Consider the following 16,277-nt stretch of genomic DNA (forward strand, 5'->3'; position numbering starts at 1 on the left):
CCCCCAAATGTCTCGTTCGCGCATTCTGCATTATTTCTGCTTCGTATCTGCACACCAAAGAAGATCATGACATCCTCCACCACCAGCGCCGACGTGAGGAGCCTCACCGCCGGACAGACGAGCCACACCATCCCGGACAAAGTGTTCGACATGTGGGAGGACCACATGGAACTGGGCAGAACCATGGACGTGCTGCGTGGTGAAGTGGTGGTGGTGGGCGGCCGGCCCTCGGCTTCGCCCCCCGGCAGTGTCTCATCATGGCCCGGACAGAGACTGGACAGCCAGGCCCTTCTCTACCACCAGCAGCACCTGCTCTGGACAGTAAGTAGGCCTAGACATGTATTACTCTATTTAAACGGGCTACATGTTTTGATTAGCCTATTATTGTTATGATATAGGTTACAAAACAGTTTGGAATTTTCAAAAATAGTGAACTCAAAACAGGTAGCCAGGTAGCCTACAGGCTACTATAGCCTTAAGTTGTGACTGAGTTCGCTATTATTTAAAGCTTACATTTCTTTGGGAAATGTAGTGTAGTCTAAGATTTAAACTCTCGTAGGTGTAGCCTAATTTGTATCGATTCTCAGAATCGTTCAAAGACGATCTACGAGAGTCTAAATGCAATGGGATTCCCATTGCATTTAGACTCTCGTAGAACATTTCCCACTATGGGAAATGTTCTAAATACTTCGCAATGTGTAGCCTATACTTTTGAATGCTTGAAGTTGATATAGCCAGCCTATTAATATTAATAACCTATAGGCACACTTTCTAACTTTCTAATCTTTGTCCACTCCACCTACAGGACGATAACTCCTCCGTGGACGACAGCAGCAGCACACCCCTCAGCCCGGGCGGCAGCAGCTCTTTGTCGTGGTCGTGGACTGGGTCTGATGATGTTTACAGCAGTGCAGGGACCCTCAGTCCAGCCAGTTCCGTTTCGGGGTACCAGGTTGGGGACTGGGTTGTCGGATCCCGTCGACCTGCTGCTAGTGCCACCATCATCAACAACAGCAGCAGCACAATTAACTACTGTGGCTTCTGCAAGAAGAACGGAGAGACGTCCGAGGTGTACCGGTCCCACCACACTCTGTCCCTGGACGGGAGAGTGACCACATGCCCCGTCCTCAGAGCCTACACGTGCCCGCTGTGCCAGGCCACCGGGGACAGAGCGCACACTCGCCGGTATTGCCCGCGTGCACAGCAGCAGCAAGCCCCGTGAACCCGGCGATCACACCGGGCAGATCATGCTGCTTAATCGAGACCCCATACTTCTGGGCCGAGGAGTGAGAAGTTCTCTCAGACTTATAGGCTACTGACTGTACATATAGTTCATTTAAGCTCAGAAATTAGAATGGCATATACTATATACTATAGCCTATAGCCCAACATTTACTCTCGTAGATTTTTTTTCCGATACTGACGAATCTCTCGTCAGAATCGAAAAAAAACCTCTACGAGAGTCTACTATGGCTGCCTATACTATGTTATGTCTGACACATTCTTTTAATATGTTTTAGTTTTTTATTAAAAGTGACTGTACATAGTTAATTTAAGGTGAATAGCATATTAGGCCTATACTGTTGTGTGTTTTAAAAATCTCTTTATATATGTTTTGTTTTTAATTGTAGGCTACTGACTGTACATATATAGTTATTTTAAGGTGTGGCATATAGCCTATATATATATACATGTCTGAAAAATGCTCTTTATACGCATTGTTTTTATTAATAGTAGCTGCTAGGCCATTCTATGGTTCTATGGTTCCAATTTCCAACAAGTTGTTTTTTGTTTTGTTGTTGGGTTTATATGTTCTGTCATGGTTTGCATTGGGGCCCGCCATCCATAGTGTTACCCTATACTGCATTTGTTTGTTGAGTATTATGCATAGGTCGCAATAAAAAGCCATGGCAATACTTGATGGTTACTGTCTGTGTATCATTGGTAGCTAGGTTTCACGTTCGGTTTCTAATCTGAGATCATCTGGGATTGTTCTCAACATAAAGGGTAGCCTATTGTATTCACACGCTAAAGATCCCATTTATCAATATCGGTCTTATTAGTATCATTATTTATTAAACTGAATTGAACATTATTATCATGTGCATCAAATTAGGACGCAATTCAAGGAATAATAAATTATAAAAGACATGAAACTTTTAGGCCGTAGAAGCTATGCTTCTCTTTGAAAGTATGTCAAGGGCGCCGTCTCTAGGTGGCAGTGTGACCATCAATATTAGGCCTAGAGCAAAACACAGGAAGGAAATGTCGGCTTTTATTTCACTGAAAGTCTGAAAAGACAAGTCACTCTAATGATCTCTGTTGCTTCCTGGTCATTCCTTCGAACAGAATGAGTTGTTTTTAAAGGACAAGCGTAGCAGGCATGATGAATGATCATAGGACGAATCATATATGTTACCTTAATACCTGTATAGCAACAATACAACATTCACTTCCGGGGTACACAACTGCAGCGATGGATTTAATTGCGGATATATTTAATTTTAATTATATCATTCATTATCGATTATAAGTTGGCGAGTGGAGGACGCCTTCCCTGGCTTTCATATGGGGGAGTCCTCCATGTTTGGAGGGACGTGTCGTCCAGGACGGACAGGTCGTGTGTGGGTGGGGGTCTTTCCCTATCCACGGTCCACCACCATGTTTTTTCTGTCCTGGAGAGTAAAAGTAAGTAGTACTACTGGTAAACTTTATTTATAATTGAAGCACCTTTCAAAACATATCGTTTTGGGCCTTTTAGTATAGGGCCTTAGTCCTACTCCTCCTCCCAGCCAACACCCTCCACTGACAGGTAGTTACCCCCCCCCCCCCCCTTTGTATTTACATGAAAAGGGCATGTGAGCTCAAACCAAAACCCCAAATCACACCTTGGAAAGCATGAGTGTCTATTTCAAACAAAGTGTTTTTTGACTGGGGGGGTCATATTTTGACAGCAGGAATTGCCTGTCATAATTTGACCCCCCAGTATTAGGTTGTATTAAGATGTTGATATCCATTCATCAGCCAACACTCCCCACTCACAGGTAGTTACCCCCCTGAGCTCAAACCCACAATTCTGGATTTTGGTTTTAAGAGGAAAGCATGAGTGTCTATTTCAAACAAAGTGTTTTTTGACTGGGGGGTCATATTTTGACCCCCCAGTATTAGTATTAGGTATTATCAGTAGGATGTATTAGGATGTATTAGGAATTTAGGATGTTGATATTCATTCATCAGCCAACACTCCCCAATGACAGGTATCAGTCAAAAGGGAGACATCGAAGAGGAAGGATGGATGAGGAAGCATCAACATATGGAATGTCAGAACAGGTTCGGACATATTTCTATATATATGTAGATCTAAGGGTTTGAGGTCAGATGTAGCCAATATTGGCCAACATTGATGACATCAGCGATTTCCATATATGGGCTTAATTGCGACAGCAGGTCACATTTACTATGATATCAGAGATCACCATCCCTGATGATGTCACGTGATGTCACGAGACCTGGGCACCAATGCACCATATATGGGGGCATTCCCTGCATGTATGGGGATTTCACAGTGACATGACGGCGACATTGAACGACTCTGATGATTGACACGTTTAGCCTTTTACTGCATGCAATTTGCTCTTCTGTGACCACAAGTGCTGCCAAATATGTCACGTATATGACAAGTTGAGTTAGTAAGAGTTATTGCTTTAATCCATTAAGACCTGAGGCATATTCTGAAAATGTGAAAAACATTCTGGAAAAACATGGTGCTCATTAATATGTGGAACCGGTCTGCTAATCTGTGGAACCAAGTAAAACAAAATTGAATGCCTCAACTTCTACATTCCAAATGCTTTTATTTTTTAGTAGGAGGGAGAGAGAGAGACCGTGCCTGGTTTATGGCCACCCACACACACACACACACACACACATACACACAGGTGTATGCCTGCTCTAGTCAGGTATACTGTGCGTGAGTGTCTGTTACTGTCCAAAGATCAAAGTACAATTTGACATACATGCAGGCAGACAGGCAGGCAGGCGCCGGTGTCTCGATTAACATTACATAAAATAGATTCTACATTATAATACTGCTGTGGATGGAGATGTGGAATAAAGGTGTTCAGCACATCTGAGTCAACTCTCTCGTCAACACTCATGGATTATACTTGAAGCAGAAGACTGTGTGACCGAAAGATATAGAGAGAGACTAGGCTGTTTACACAAGGTTTGGCGGCCATTTTGAAGATCTAGCCTCAGGTGTGTTTCATGCGGAAGTCTATTCTCTGGTTTGATATACTCTGACTAGAACAAGCTTTTTATTGTGATGATGTATATTCTTTGGTTTGATATGACTGAAATATTCTACTAGAACAAGCTTTTTATGATTTGATATATCACTCAATTACCAGAACTGGATTTTTGTTGTAATTATGTAAGACGATGGCTTTACCACTGTGCCATGTGTCATCCGTTTCATGAACAATCATCGATTAAGTAAGAATAGGCTTATTCACAACTAGTATAACTAATAGGCCTGTATACTATACTCACTTCTTGTATACAACAGTGGTTCCCAAAGTGGGGTCCGGGGACGCCCAGGGGTCCTTGAGGGAGTTTCAGGGGGTCCCCAGCTAAATTATATTTTGGAACCAAATGGACACTAACTCTGAGCGTGTACAAATGGACCCCATAGTGCCCATACACTCTCGGAGTTAAATTAACATTGATTTTGTATGTAGATTAATATGCATGTCAAACTGGGGGTCTTTGAAATTAAAATGTTTGAAAATATTCTCTTAGGCTAATGAGTGTCAATTTGGGGGTAACATTTATTACATCAAGGGTTCCAAAACCTTCAAAATAGTCATTTCTGAACTGGGGACCCCCACCCTGACAAGCACTTGGAATTTTAGACATTACGTTTGACTTGGTTGCACAGATACATAATGTGAAAATTGCCGATCTACAAGCTCACAACGCCTCGCATTCCACAGATAAAAATGATGAAAATAGCCGATCAAGCTCACAAGGCCTCGCAGTGCGAGGTGTTGTGGGCTTGTAGATCGGCTATTGTCACAATTTTTGCTTCTTTTTGACGTAATATTAGATTTTTAATTTGGTATTAAAGACCATAAAGTGAAACTTGTGCAGAAACTTTGGCACATAAAGAACAGATCTTTAAGCAACCAACAAGTTGCAATGCAACACATTGTTAGCTTGTAGATCTGTTTTCTTTGAGCATGCACACTGTGCAAAAGTAATACATAATATGTATGTAATATAATGTATTACTCTTGATACCAAGTAATAAGTAAAATAATATGACAGTAAATAAGCAACTAGTCATTAATCAGTTACTCTTTCTGAGTAATTACTTTATGTCCAACACTGGATACGATCTGATGATGATGATGATGCGAGGGCAGCTGCTCATTTCCACATCAAATAATCAACTGCACCCAAAAAAAACATCCCATTAAGCTATCACAACCAGTGTTGCCAAGTCTGCTTATTAAGTGGCTTTGGGCTTGTATTTCTCTAAAGTTGCTTAAATATTGGTACAGTAGTTGCATGTTACGTTTTTTTTTATAGCTTGTTTCCACTCTCTATATGTGTGGTCTACCGTATATTAGACTTTCTCTCTTATTTGTATAAGTTGCTTATTTGGGGTTATTTGCTTTGGGGTTATTTGCTTATTTGGGATGGTGTTTAAAGTGGTTCTCAAACAGAACCCCCTCCCCCCACATGTATATGGATTTGTGCCTGGGACCCCCATACAAGAATTATGTTGTAAAAATCATAGACACAAAATCTGGCAAGAGCAGATCAAAACTCCCTTCGACTCCAATGTCCTTGCTTTTTTGGACTTTGCCATTGTGTGTTGATGCCACCCAACTAACTAGTTCAACTAAATGCAGAATTATTATATAAAATAATATTAGAATTATTTTACTAGTACTTTGCTGGGTGTTTTATTGTATTTGTATAATTATTTATTGTCCTTAATGTATGCATTGACCTGAGCAAAACAATTTCCCCTTGTGGATAATAAAGACATCTAATCTAATCACTTACCCTACGTTTACAATATAATTGTTAGGGATTCGTACGTTACACTATTGTTATGAGGTATGAGGAATTTGCAGACACAGAAAGTCACATAAACTTGGTACAGACCTGTACCCTGGTCATGTAAGCTGAAACTTTACCCATTTTCAACCTATCTTCATAGTGGTCCTCACCAATGCTCATTATGGTACCATTTTTGTCTTCTTACTATGTGTGTCTCTGTGGACAGTTCCGAAATCCGCCTACCTGTGACATTATCGGTAGGCAGGTTTGGTCATTTCAAACAAGATTTCAATGTTTTCTTATTATCGCAAGAACAACATCTTCGGTTATAGCATGCTAACTTTCCAGGAAGAGAAAGCCCACAGTTTCTATTAGCTTGGATTCCCCCCGATGATGTCATGGTAGGCAGGTTTCTGAGCCCTCCTCTGAGACATAGTCAGACAAGGAATAGTACCATACACATACATGAGCATTAGTGATGACCGACAATTGTACTATGGACGCTCTTCTCTTCTCTTCTCCTCATTTTAACTCATGTTAGGCTCAATTACCTTAATTCAATTATGAATGTTCAACTGAAGGCCCAGTGTGAACGGTCACATTTTGACTTTATGCTCCCCTGTGTAACAGAACAACATTTGGCCCTAACAGTGTTGGTGAGCAGGGCTCTCGCATGGCTTCTGTACCCCAGCATCTGCTGGGCAGCCAGGTAGCCATGGAGCCTGGGGGTGGAGGTGGAGGCAGGCTGCCTGTTGATGTTCTCGGAGAGAACGAGGCTCTTCAGCGCTTCTTCGAAGGTGAGGTTGACCGTTCTTTTATTACAGTTCTAAACACACACACACACACACACGCACGCAAGCACGCGTGCGCACACACACTCACTCACACACACTCACACATTTTCTAGTCCTTGGGTTATTAATCATCAAAGATAATAATCCTGTCATATTGTGTGCGTGCGTGCATGCAGTTCAGGATGTGAGCGGAGTGCTGGAGAGCTCTGTTGCCGTGGACACCAGAATTCTGGAAGAGTACATTGCCAATGACATGTTTGTTAACAGCTTGTGAGTAACAGACACACAGTCACACACACACACACACACACACACACACACACACACACACACACACACACGGTATGGTTAAGGTTCCCCTGTTCACCTGAATACACCTCCTTGTTACGCAACACCTGCTTTCTTTATGATGTGTGTGTGACCTAGTTGCACAGAACAACAACACAGCCTCTATATAAACCCCTCTGGGGTTCCATAAGTGAATATAGACATGTAAAAGCATATCGTCTTTGTCGGGTAGAAACCGTTCAGGTTGAAAAATAGCAAAAGTAGCAGATCTACAAGCTGGAAATGCATCTTTCCTTGCCACGTTTCGACTTTGTTTATCCAATTTATGGAAAAGCACAAAAAGTTAAAATATGGAGATTGGAGGTTTCTGCCCGACAGCAATGATAATGTGCCCAGACTGTCCACACACACTAGTTCTGTCTATCATTAAGAGTACTTAACAGTACTTAACAGTACTTCCTGAAAACGAAAACGTACTGCGTGATGACGTGTCGAGGCTCGCATCAATAAAAGCCAATAAAAATGAATCTCTCCCGTTTGATTCCCATTGCTGTTTTGCTTACAAACATTACATACTCAGTTTTTAATTCAAGATGACATCCAGACAGTGTATTACTCGTTTTAAACGTAATCATCATGCTAACATATGTATATAGGTTGTATACAGGCTAGAGATAAGCCCCTGGCTTTGCTGCCATCTCTCTGTCACTTTGTAAACAAACCCTCTGCATGTGCGCGTGCATGAGACAGAGAGACGTCCCATAGCCTGGAAGGATGCGACGGCGACGCTCTGTTTGGTTCAGAAACTCAGGTCCTAGCGTTTGAGGCTGAAACTTCAAAATAAATTGCCCAAATTAACCGTCTCTAAATGATTTTGCATCGCTTACTCTGTTTCTGGGTAGCTCAGACAGTAGAGCTCTCGCCTTTGGACCAGAAGTTCATAGGTTTGATCCCGGGCACCGCCAACTCAGCGTATGAGCAGCACGGTTTGGGTGCGGCAAGTCATGCGGAAAGTACTGGGATCTGATGGTAGGTGTGGCGCTCCACCTCAGCATCCATCTCCCAGGGGTCTAGCGCATTGTTAACTTACAGGGACAGACTCCCACGTGTTACCAGCTGATACCGACAATAAGCCACTCCTGAGCCCCGACCTACTTATTACTATCAACATTTGCAGATGAGAGATTTAGCTTAGTTTAGTTAAGGTTGAGCGTTTAAAGGTATGGTATGGTATGGTAAGGTATTACTATAACTATGCATTAATAAAACCCTTGAACCTATTGCACACGGTGCAGCTCTATGTTCATTTTCATTTGGGAGTTTAGTGTTAACTGTACTAATGAATCATTTCATGTTTCCTCAGCATGCTTCCAGATTCTCCTCCTGATTCCAGCTCTGAGCCCTGCTCACCACCTCAAATACCAGGTCACTATTATTCATTTTATTATTATACAGTGTAAACATATACCTGCAAACCAGTCACATGACGGCTAACACACACACTGTCCCCGCCTCCAGACCTCCACTATGATCCTCATTGGTCTGCCCGGCAGCACACCTACCAGGATGTGGCACCGTTCCCGCTGATAGGGTCACAGCAGTACTCTGCCGTCTCGTCCTGTCGCTTTAAGGACAGAGGCTCCGCCCCTCCTCTCCACGTGGACCCACCCCCCACGCACGCTCAGCTGCGCGTCATGGGTCTCACCAACACGCACGTGGACGCACACGTCAAGGCCGACACGTACCAGCACACGTCGAGACACACGCCGCCGAGCAGCAACGCACATTACCTCAGTCCGGACGGCTCCACCCACATTTACACACCCGCGCCCCCCACCCCCTCCAGAGTCCAGCAGGCGCCCCCCCGCTCCGCCCCCACGGAGGGTTACCCACCCACCCCCCATGGCGGGACCTCCGACCTGGGTCCTGTGGGGTGAGTGAGAGCACTGGTTCAAGGTTCAAGGTGGTACTTTATTTTTACGTCTTGTGTACAGGTATATATTAAGAGTGCAAATTATTTTGTTTTGGCTTCCTTCAGACAATGCAGTAGCATAGATTCAAGGACCACTTTTCCACCTACCTTCAAATAATTGGTCCTCACTAATGTTCATGATAAAATGCCACAATTGTTTTTCCACTCGGTCTGTGTCTCTATGGCATCGTCGATGGGGAATCCAAGCTTTGCTAATGGAAACTGCAGGCTTTCTATTCCTGAAAAGGTGCAATGCGATAATGGAAGCCATCGTCCTCACGATAATACAAATCTAAACATATATATTTTTAAAATGTTTAAAAAAAGATCTGCCTAACGATGATGTCACTGTTGGATGGGTTTCTGAACAGCCCTCCTATAAGACACAGACTCAGTAGAAACAACCCTACTACATTTCTATCATTTCTTCTATTTGAAAAAATGATTTCTTTTTTTTACATTGATTGACAACGTTGAAACATCTTCACACTTCCTGTCACTGAGTGTTTCCACTAAGGAAAGTAGTCTTTCAACATCTTATAACTGTTATTGTTTTGGTGAGTAGCGAATGTGTATTTTTTCTTTTTTTTTAGGGGTGCTAGCCCCTCCTATGCACAGCTTTGTGTATCTGTGTGTATGAGCATGGAATGTGATGATTTGATTGGCTGAGCACGGAAAGTGATGATGTATGATGATAAGAGTGCCCCTCACTTCACACAAGTGTGGAACAAACCAAGTGTGATTGTTTTGTTAATGGATAAAGTTCAACAAAAGGCAGTCATATTAATATAATGAATATAATAAAGCTCTCTCTCTCAGCTCTCCTGTGCAGCAGCCCCGTGCGAAGCGCAGGAGGACGTCGGACCCGTACGAGGGCTCGTACGACTCGTCTCCGGACACGCTGTACGACAGTGACGCCGGCGCTGCGTGTTCTGGGGGCGGAGTCACCCTGGGGCCGTACCAGCTGCTCAACTGGGAGCCTTACAGGGCGGCGGAGTGGAACACGCTGTACAACGCCAACTACCACACGCTGTGAGTACGCGACAGTGGTGGTCACAAAGTACTCGCATTTCTTTTTTTTACTTAACCCATTTTGACCTGGGAACGATTCTGCAAATGTCTTTTAAATCCTGACTGTTTTCTTGAAAAAGCTATGTTTTTCTATGTCAGTCGTTCTCAAACACTTTCTTGTCACTTTTCACGATTCTTCAAAAATAGCTAAAGCATAACATAATGCTAACACCAAAAGGGGTTCCCGCCCAAAATGGGTTAAGTGAAAGTAGAAATACTGTTACAAGTAGAAGTCCGGAATTGAGTAAAAGTATAGGCGTCAAAATGTACTTTGTTATTTACTGCCATTGACATCTTTGACGTCCTATTTCCCAATAGTTCTCCCTGCCGAAGATGTCTTTGACGCCTTTTTTATTGATTTTGTTTTTTAATATTATTGATTCAGAATAGTCTCGCTAATATCTACCCAGTAATAGCATAGTGTGCAAAAGTGTCAAATGAAACCAAATGACAAAACTAATGCTCCCAAGCTCTGCTCATGGATTAAAGTTATCTGTCGCCACAACTGATTTCAGTCATTTGGATTCCATAGAAGCCAGCGTGTCGGAACATATTACTAAAACAGTTGAGGAATCAGGGGTGTGTGTGTGTGTGTGTGTGTGTGCTTTTTAATCCATGTTTGCTGTATTCTACTTGAGGGGCTATGCCCAGCTTTCCGGGTTTGTGTGAACGCTGATCACCCCACAGCGATGATTATGATGGTGTGATTTCATTAATACAGGTCTGTCCCAGCCTACCACGTGATCACAGATAAAGGCTTTAACTTCTCGGCGGCTGACGAAGCGTTCATCTGCCAGAAGAAGAATCACTTCCAGGTCACAGTGCACGTGGGCGTGCACGGCGAGCCGCGCTACGTCAGCACGCCCGGTGGACCGCGACACGTCGAATACTTCCGGGTCAAAGTGTTCGGGATCAAGGTGAGGATGTGGGTCTCGTGCACGCGCACGCACGCATGCATGCACTTACACACACTATCCCTCTGACTGTCTGTCTATCAATCTACCTCTATAGAGTGTCGCAGTCCCTCCCCCTTTCAGAAAAACGAGTGGCCCAGGAAATGAAACCCATCTGCGCTTCTAATATAATTTATTTAAAGACGGTTACGCCGCGGACAAAGCCAACTCTGATCGTGACAAATCATGACAATGAACACAATATTTTGGGCCGATCAAATCATTAGAAAGAAGAAAATAAAGTCAGGAGACAACACTATTTGTTTTGTTTTTCTTCTTATAAATTATTTGATCGGCCCAAAACATTGTGTTCATTGTCATGATTTGTCACGATCCGAGTTGGCTTTGTCCGCAGCGTAACCGTCTTAAAATACATACTTTAGGAAAAGCCTATGGGCAAAATGCATTGGGATTCATTTCCTGGGCCACTCGTCGTTCTGAAAGGGGGAGGGACTGCGACGCTCTATACCAGAGGTATAGAGCTACATAGGACCTATGCGTGTACATAGAACCTATAGCGCCCAGCAAAATATCCCAAAAGGGCCGTAAACAGAGGACCTACAGATCAATCACTTTGCTAGAGAGACATGACGAGCTTGTAAACAGTGACTTTTCCATGCTATTACATAATACTACTTTATTGACTTAGAATGGTGCCGATTTGCTCAGTTCATACTTCACTGCCATAACAGAAGGACTTTAGAAGGAAGGATTTTATTGTCTGGACTTTCTATCAAACAATCAAGTATCAAGCAAATGTGCATAACAGCCAAGCACTCGTCATTTAATTAAGCCACATACACATTTATATAATCTATGAGGTTTCTATTTTAAGTGGGTGTCTAGCTGGTCCTGTCATGATTTATATATCACTATTAGTATAATTGTAATCCATCTACACTGCACTGGCTTCCGGTTGTTTTTAGGATTGATTTTAAAATGATTTTACTTGTCTATAAAGCTCTCAATGGTCTCGCACCTTCCTACCTACATGACTGCCTGCCTAAATATGTCCCAAACCGCCCCCTAAGGTTTTCCACTGCTGGCCTGCTCGCTTTGCCAAAAAAAATGGCAACTAAAAAATACGGGGAAGCAGCTTTTTGCTTCTACGGGCCGTCGGCATGGAACAAGCTCCCACTGTACCTTCGTCAGGCAGCCTCTGTAGACATTTTTAAAGCTCAGCTCAAGACCCACTTCTACAACATTGCTTTTAATTGATCTGTTGATGATTTGTTTATTTTTCTTATATGAGGGGGTCTAAAATCCCCCTATGGGGATAAAAGTACACGTCACGAACCCATGGACTTAGCGCCCTCTAGCGATATTGACGCCAAACTTCGATGCTCTATTGTAGTGGTCAATTTGTATTGACCACTACAGTATACTGCTCTATACAGTATATCCATTGACCTGTCTGTCTGTCTGTCTGTCTCTCAGCTTGACAGTCCATCACACCGTGTGACCATAGAGCAGTCACAGTCCGACCGCACCAAGAAGCCTTTCCACCCCCTGCGGTAGGTGACCACCTGTCCACCACATCTGCTGACCTTGACGCTTCAACAGTTTGCTCTGTGTCAGTCTGTCAGATGGATCGAGAATGATGTCGGCGACGGCTACAAAAGTATCTGTCGCCCGAGGCTCTGTTGACGTGCTGAGAAGTTGACATCAAGCGAGAACGAGAAAACTATGAAGGAAAATAGAAAGCCTTGGTTTAAAAAAAAAAAACGAGTGAGGAAATGGTTAAAAAACATTTTCTTTAGCTGCAGTTGAAGACGGCTCAGCTTGGTCTGTAGCTTTGTAGAGTTTTTAGCCGTTGTGTTGTGTGTTGCTTTGTATCATGATGCCACTGGCTTCCATTGTTAGCCGATACCGAATACCGATACCAGTGTTGTGATCTCGTGTTGTGTTTATAGCTATCTAGCTATATATCTCGGGTCGTATTTATAGCTATTTAGCTATGTATCTCGTGTTATGTTTATAGCAGACTCCTCACTCATATGTGCTCCAAAGCAAACTCCACATGCCCCAACGTTTTATTTACCTGCCATAGTGTCAAGGCCTTACCCCTGTGTCGGATCGGTGATTGTGAGCAAAAGAAATCATGTGGGCCCTGGGGGTCCCGACCCACACTCAATGCATTATCAAACTGGGGGTCCTTGACATGTAAAGGGTTGAGAGAATCACTGACTCTACTCTGTTCTGCTCAGGGTCAATCTCCCAGGTGACAAGATCACCAAGGTGACACTGGGTCGACTTCACTTCAGTGAGACCACAGCCAATAACATGAGGAAGAAAGGACGGCCCAACCCTGACCAGAGGTGTGTGTGTGTGTGTGTGTGTGTGTGTGTGTGTGTGTGGGGGGGGGGGGGGGGGGGGCAAGCAGGTAGTGAGATGGCTATCGACGAAAACGTTATGATGATTGTGTGTGTGTGTGTGTGTGTGTGTGTGTGTGTGTGTGTGTGTGTGTGTCAGGTACTTTCGCTTTGTTGTAGGTCTGTATGCCACAGTCATGGAGGAGAGCTACTTAGTGACAGCCCTGATGTCTGAGAAAATCATTGTCAGGGTAACGAACACACGCACACACACACACACACACACACACACGCACATATAGACATATAGATGACTACTTAGTCATGTAATCTGGACCTAATATGGACAGTGTTTATTCATATAATCTGGATGAAATATGTACAATATTTAGTCATGTAATGGATAGTATTTAGAGGCTGCGTGTCTACAGACTAGAAGGCCCTTTTAGCTAGCAGCGCTAGTCTTCCATGTATTTCTATGGTAAAGATGCGCTGGTGAGCTCCTCTCACACTTCAAGCTGACTATAATAGTTGGACTTTTGGAAAGGAGTTCCTGGTCATCTGATCCTCCTGGCGGTGTCTGACAACCTGATAATCCACGACCCGACATTGAGTTGTTGCCACCCCACAAGATATCCATCTGTCTCTCTGATGTCCTCGTTCCTGATCCTATCCATCCTTGTTAGAGAACCTCAACAGTTTAGTCTCTGCTACCTCCAGCTCTGCTTCCTGTCTTTTCCTCAGTGCGACTGTCTCTAAACCATACAACATACAGGTAGCTGTCTGTCTCTGAGTCTAAACCATACAAGATAGTCATAGCTGGTCTCACCACCGTCTCGTACACCTTCCCTTTCAATCTTGCTAATACTTAACCTTTCACACCTGACACTTTTCTCCACACATTCCTACCGGCTTGCACTTGTTTCTTTCACCTCTTTAACACACTCCATTGCTCTGAAATGTGCGAGAGCTACGGACATGCTATCCTCAGCGCTCCTCTGCTCACAAGGAGTTCTCTGCAGTCATGGCCCCGTTAGTCACGCCGGATGTAACACGATAGTACTTAGTTAATCTGGACACAGATAGTTTCTTAGTAGTCATGTAATCTGTATTCCCCATCTCGTCTCTCTCAGGCTTCGAACCCGGGTCAGTTTGAGCCGGACGGCGAGCCGCTGTGGCAGAGGGGGGCGGGGCCAGACAGCGTGGTGTGCCAGGGGAGGGTCGGCATCAACACGGACCACCCGGACGAGGCCCTGGTCGTCGGGGGCAACGCCAAGGTGATGGGGGCGGTGCTGCACCCGTCTGACCGCCGAGCCAAACACAACATCCACGAGGTGAGTATAGGGGGGTTAAAACCCACCGTGATTAGCTTAACCCATTCCAAGCCATCCACGAGATATCTTGTGGAAAGTTATTAAAGTTAGTTGCTCTCTCTCTCTTTCTCTCTCTCTCTCTCCCTCTCTCCAGGTCGATACAGAGGAGCAGTTAAGGAGAATAACTCAGATGAGGATCGTAGAATACGACTATAAGCCAGAGTTCGCTTCTAGCATGGGAATAGACCACACCCACCAGACAGGTACTCATGGAATGGAATGGAAAATACTTTATTAATCCCCGAGGGGAAATTGAATTTGTTACAATAGCAGCAACAGGCAGCCAGCGTTACGCAGCGCCAAACAGATACTTCTCATAACTACATCAAAGAAAATAAAGAAAAAGAGACAAGATAAGGGTGGGGGAAGCATGGAGTGGGTGAGGGGTATTGACAGAGAGGGAGGGAGGGGGGGGATGAGGACATATCACATACAGTTGCATTGTGTAGGCACGGAAACTTGGGTGGGGTGGGGGGTTGGGTTAAGGTCAGAGGACAAAAAAAACACACTGTTCTTCACACAACGCTTCATGGTCATCACACTTCACAAACGCTTCATGGTCATCACACCACAAGAAGCACTGTCTGAAAACAGGAAAAAAATTGCTCACAACCGGGAAGCAGGTGGGGTGGGGGGGGGGGGGGTCAGGTGGGGCTTGGGGGTGGATAGGGTGAAGGCGGCATGTGGTGCGGAATGTGTGTGAAATGTCTCGTTAGTTCATTGTTTGTGTCTGCGTATCCTGAGCGGCCCTCCCGGATCTGTGTCCCAGGGTCACATAGTCTCAAAGTCCAGATAGTGGGAGGTAAACACAGCTAGCTGTGAAGACTGCGGCCTTGGTTCTCAGTCCAAAAACACCCTCAGTTGGCTGTGTGGTGGGGGGGGGGCAGGGGAGCGGGTGCGGGTGCGCGTGGTTTCTCTCAACTGTCTTTTCCATCTGTAAGGGAAGCCGGTTTAATGGCCCGTTAATCAGGATTTTTTAGCGAGGAGACGAACTTTTACTCATCTTCTTCTCCTCTCAGTTGTGCCCGCAGTAAAATTCCTTGCAGTGTGGTCAAACGCTCCAGGGTGATGTCCATTTTCCGGTCTTGGGCAATGAGTCTTTCAGAAAGTCTAACAAGGGTGGTATCCAGCTTCTGATTAAGCTCCATTATTGCCGCAGACTGAGTGTCCAGCTTCCGATTGAGCTCCACTAGGGCCGCAGTCTGAGATCCCACAACTCTGCACAGGTCGTTCACCACGGAGGCCAGTTTTGGAGCACCCTCATCTGCTCCTTTCGAAATCTTCCGGTAGATCAGGCCCAGTCCCAGGCCCAATATGGCGAGGCTTGCCACCATAAATCCAATGATGTAGATATCTTCTACATCTTCTACGCTGAGTATTCCTAGGCATAAGATCCCCCATTTTTCAAAAGTCCCGGCTGGGCATTCCGTCTCGCCAGCTCC

The 16,277-nt window shown here is 44.4% G+C and overlaps 1 protein-coding gene across 1 annotated transcript in view; it reads left to right on the plus strand.

Annotated features, from left to right (window-relative positions):
• Positions 1-6,787: 6,787 nt before the first annotated feature.
• Positions 6,788-16,277, plus strand: part of myrfl (myelin regulatory factor like) — a gene marked incomplete at both ends in the record, with an annotated part of 15,241 nt that continues 5,751 nt past the window's right edge. Inside the window, 11 exons of the mRNA XM_080757024.1 lie at positions 6,788-6,869; positions 7,043-7,136; positions 8,518-8,579; positions 8,673-9,087; positions 9,946-10,158; positions 10,919-11,114; positions 12,588-12,664; positions 13,358-13,468; positions 13,623-13,713; positions 14,596-14,796; positions 14,930-15,038. Of these exons, the coding sequence (XP_080613150.1) occupies positions 6,788-6,869; positions 7,043-7,136; positions 8,518-8,579; positions 8,673-9,087; positions 9,946-10,158; positions 10,919-11,114; positions 12,588-12,664; positions 13,358-13,468; positions 13,623-13,713; positions 14,596-14,796; positions 14,930-15,038 (1,651 nt within the window). The remainder of the gene's footprint in view (positions 6,870-7,042; positions 7,137-8,517; positions 8,580-8,672; positions 9,088-9,945; positions 10,159-10,918; positions 11,115-12,587; positions 12,665-13,357; positions 13,469-13,622; positions 13,714-14,595; positions 14,797-14,929; positions 15,039-16,277) is intronic.

This window comes from Protomyctophum bolini (assembly GCF_963924005.1).
Source record: "Protomyctophum bolini genome assembly, chromosome: 23".
NCBI lineage: Eukaryota > Metazoa > Chordata > Actinopteri > Myctophiformes > Myctophidae > Protomyctophum > Protomyctophum bolini.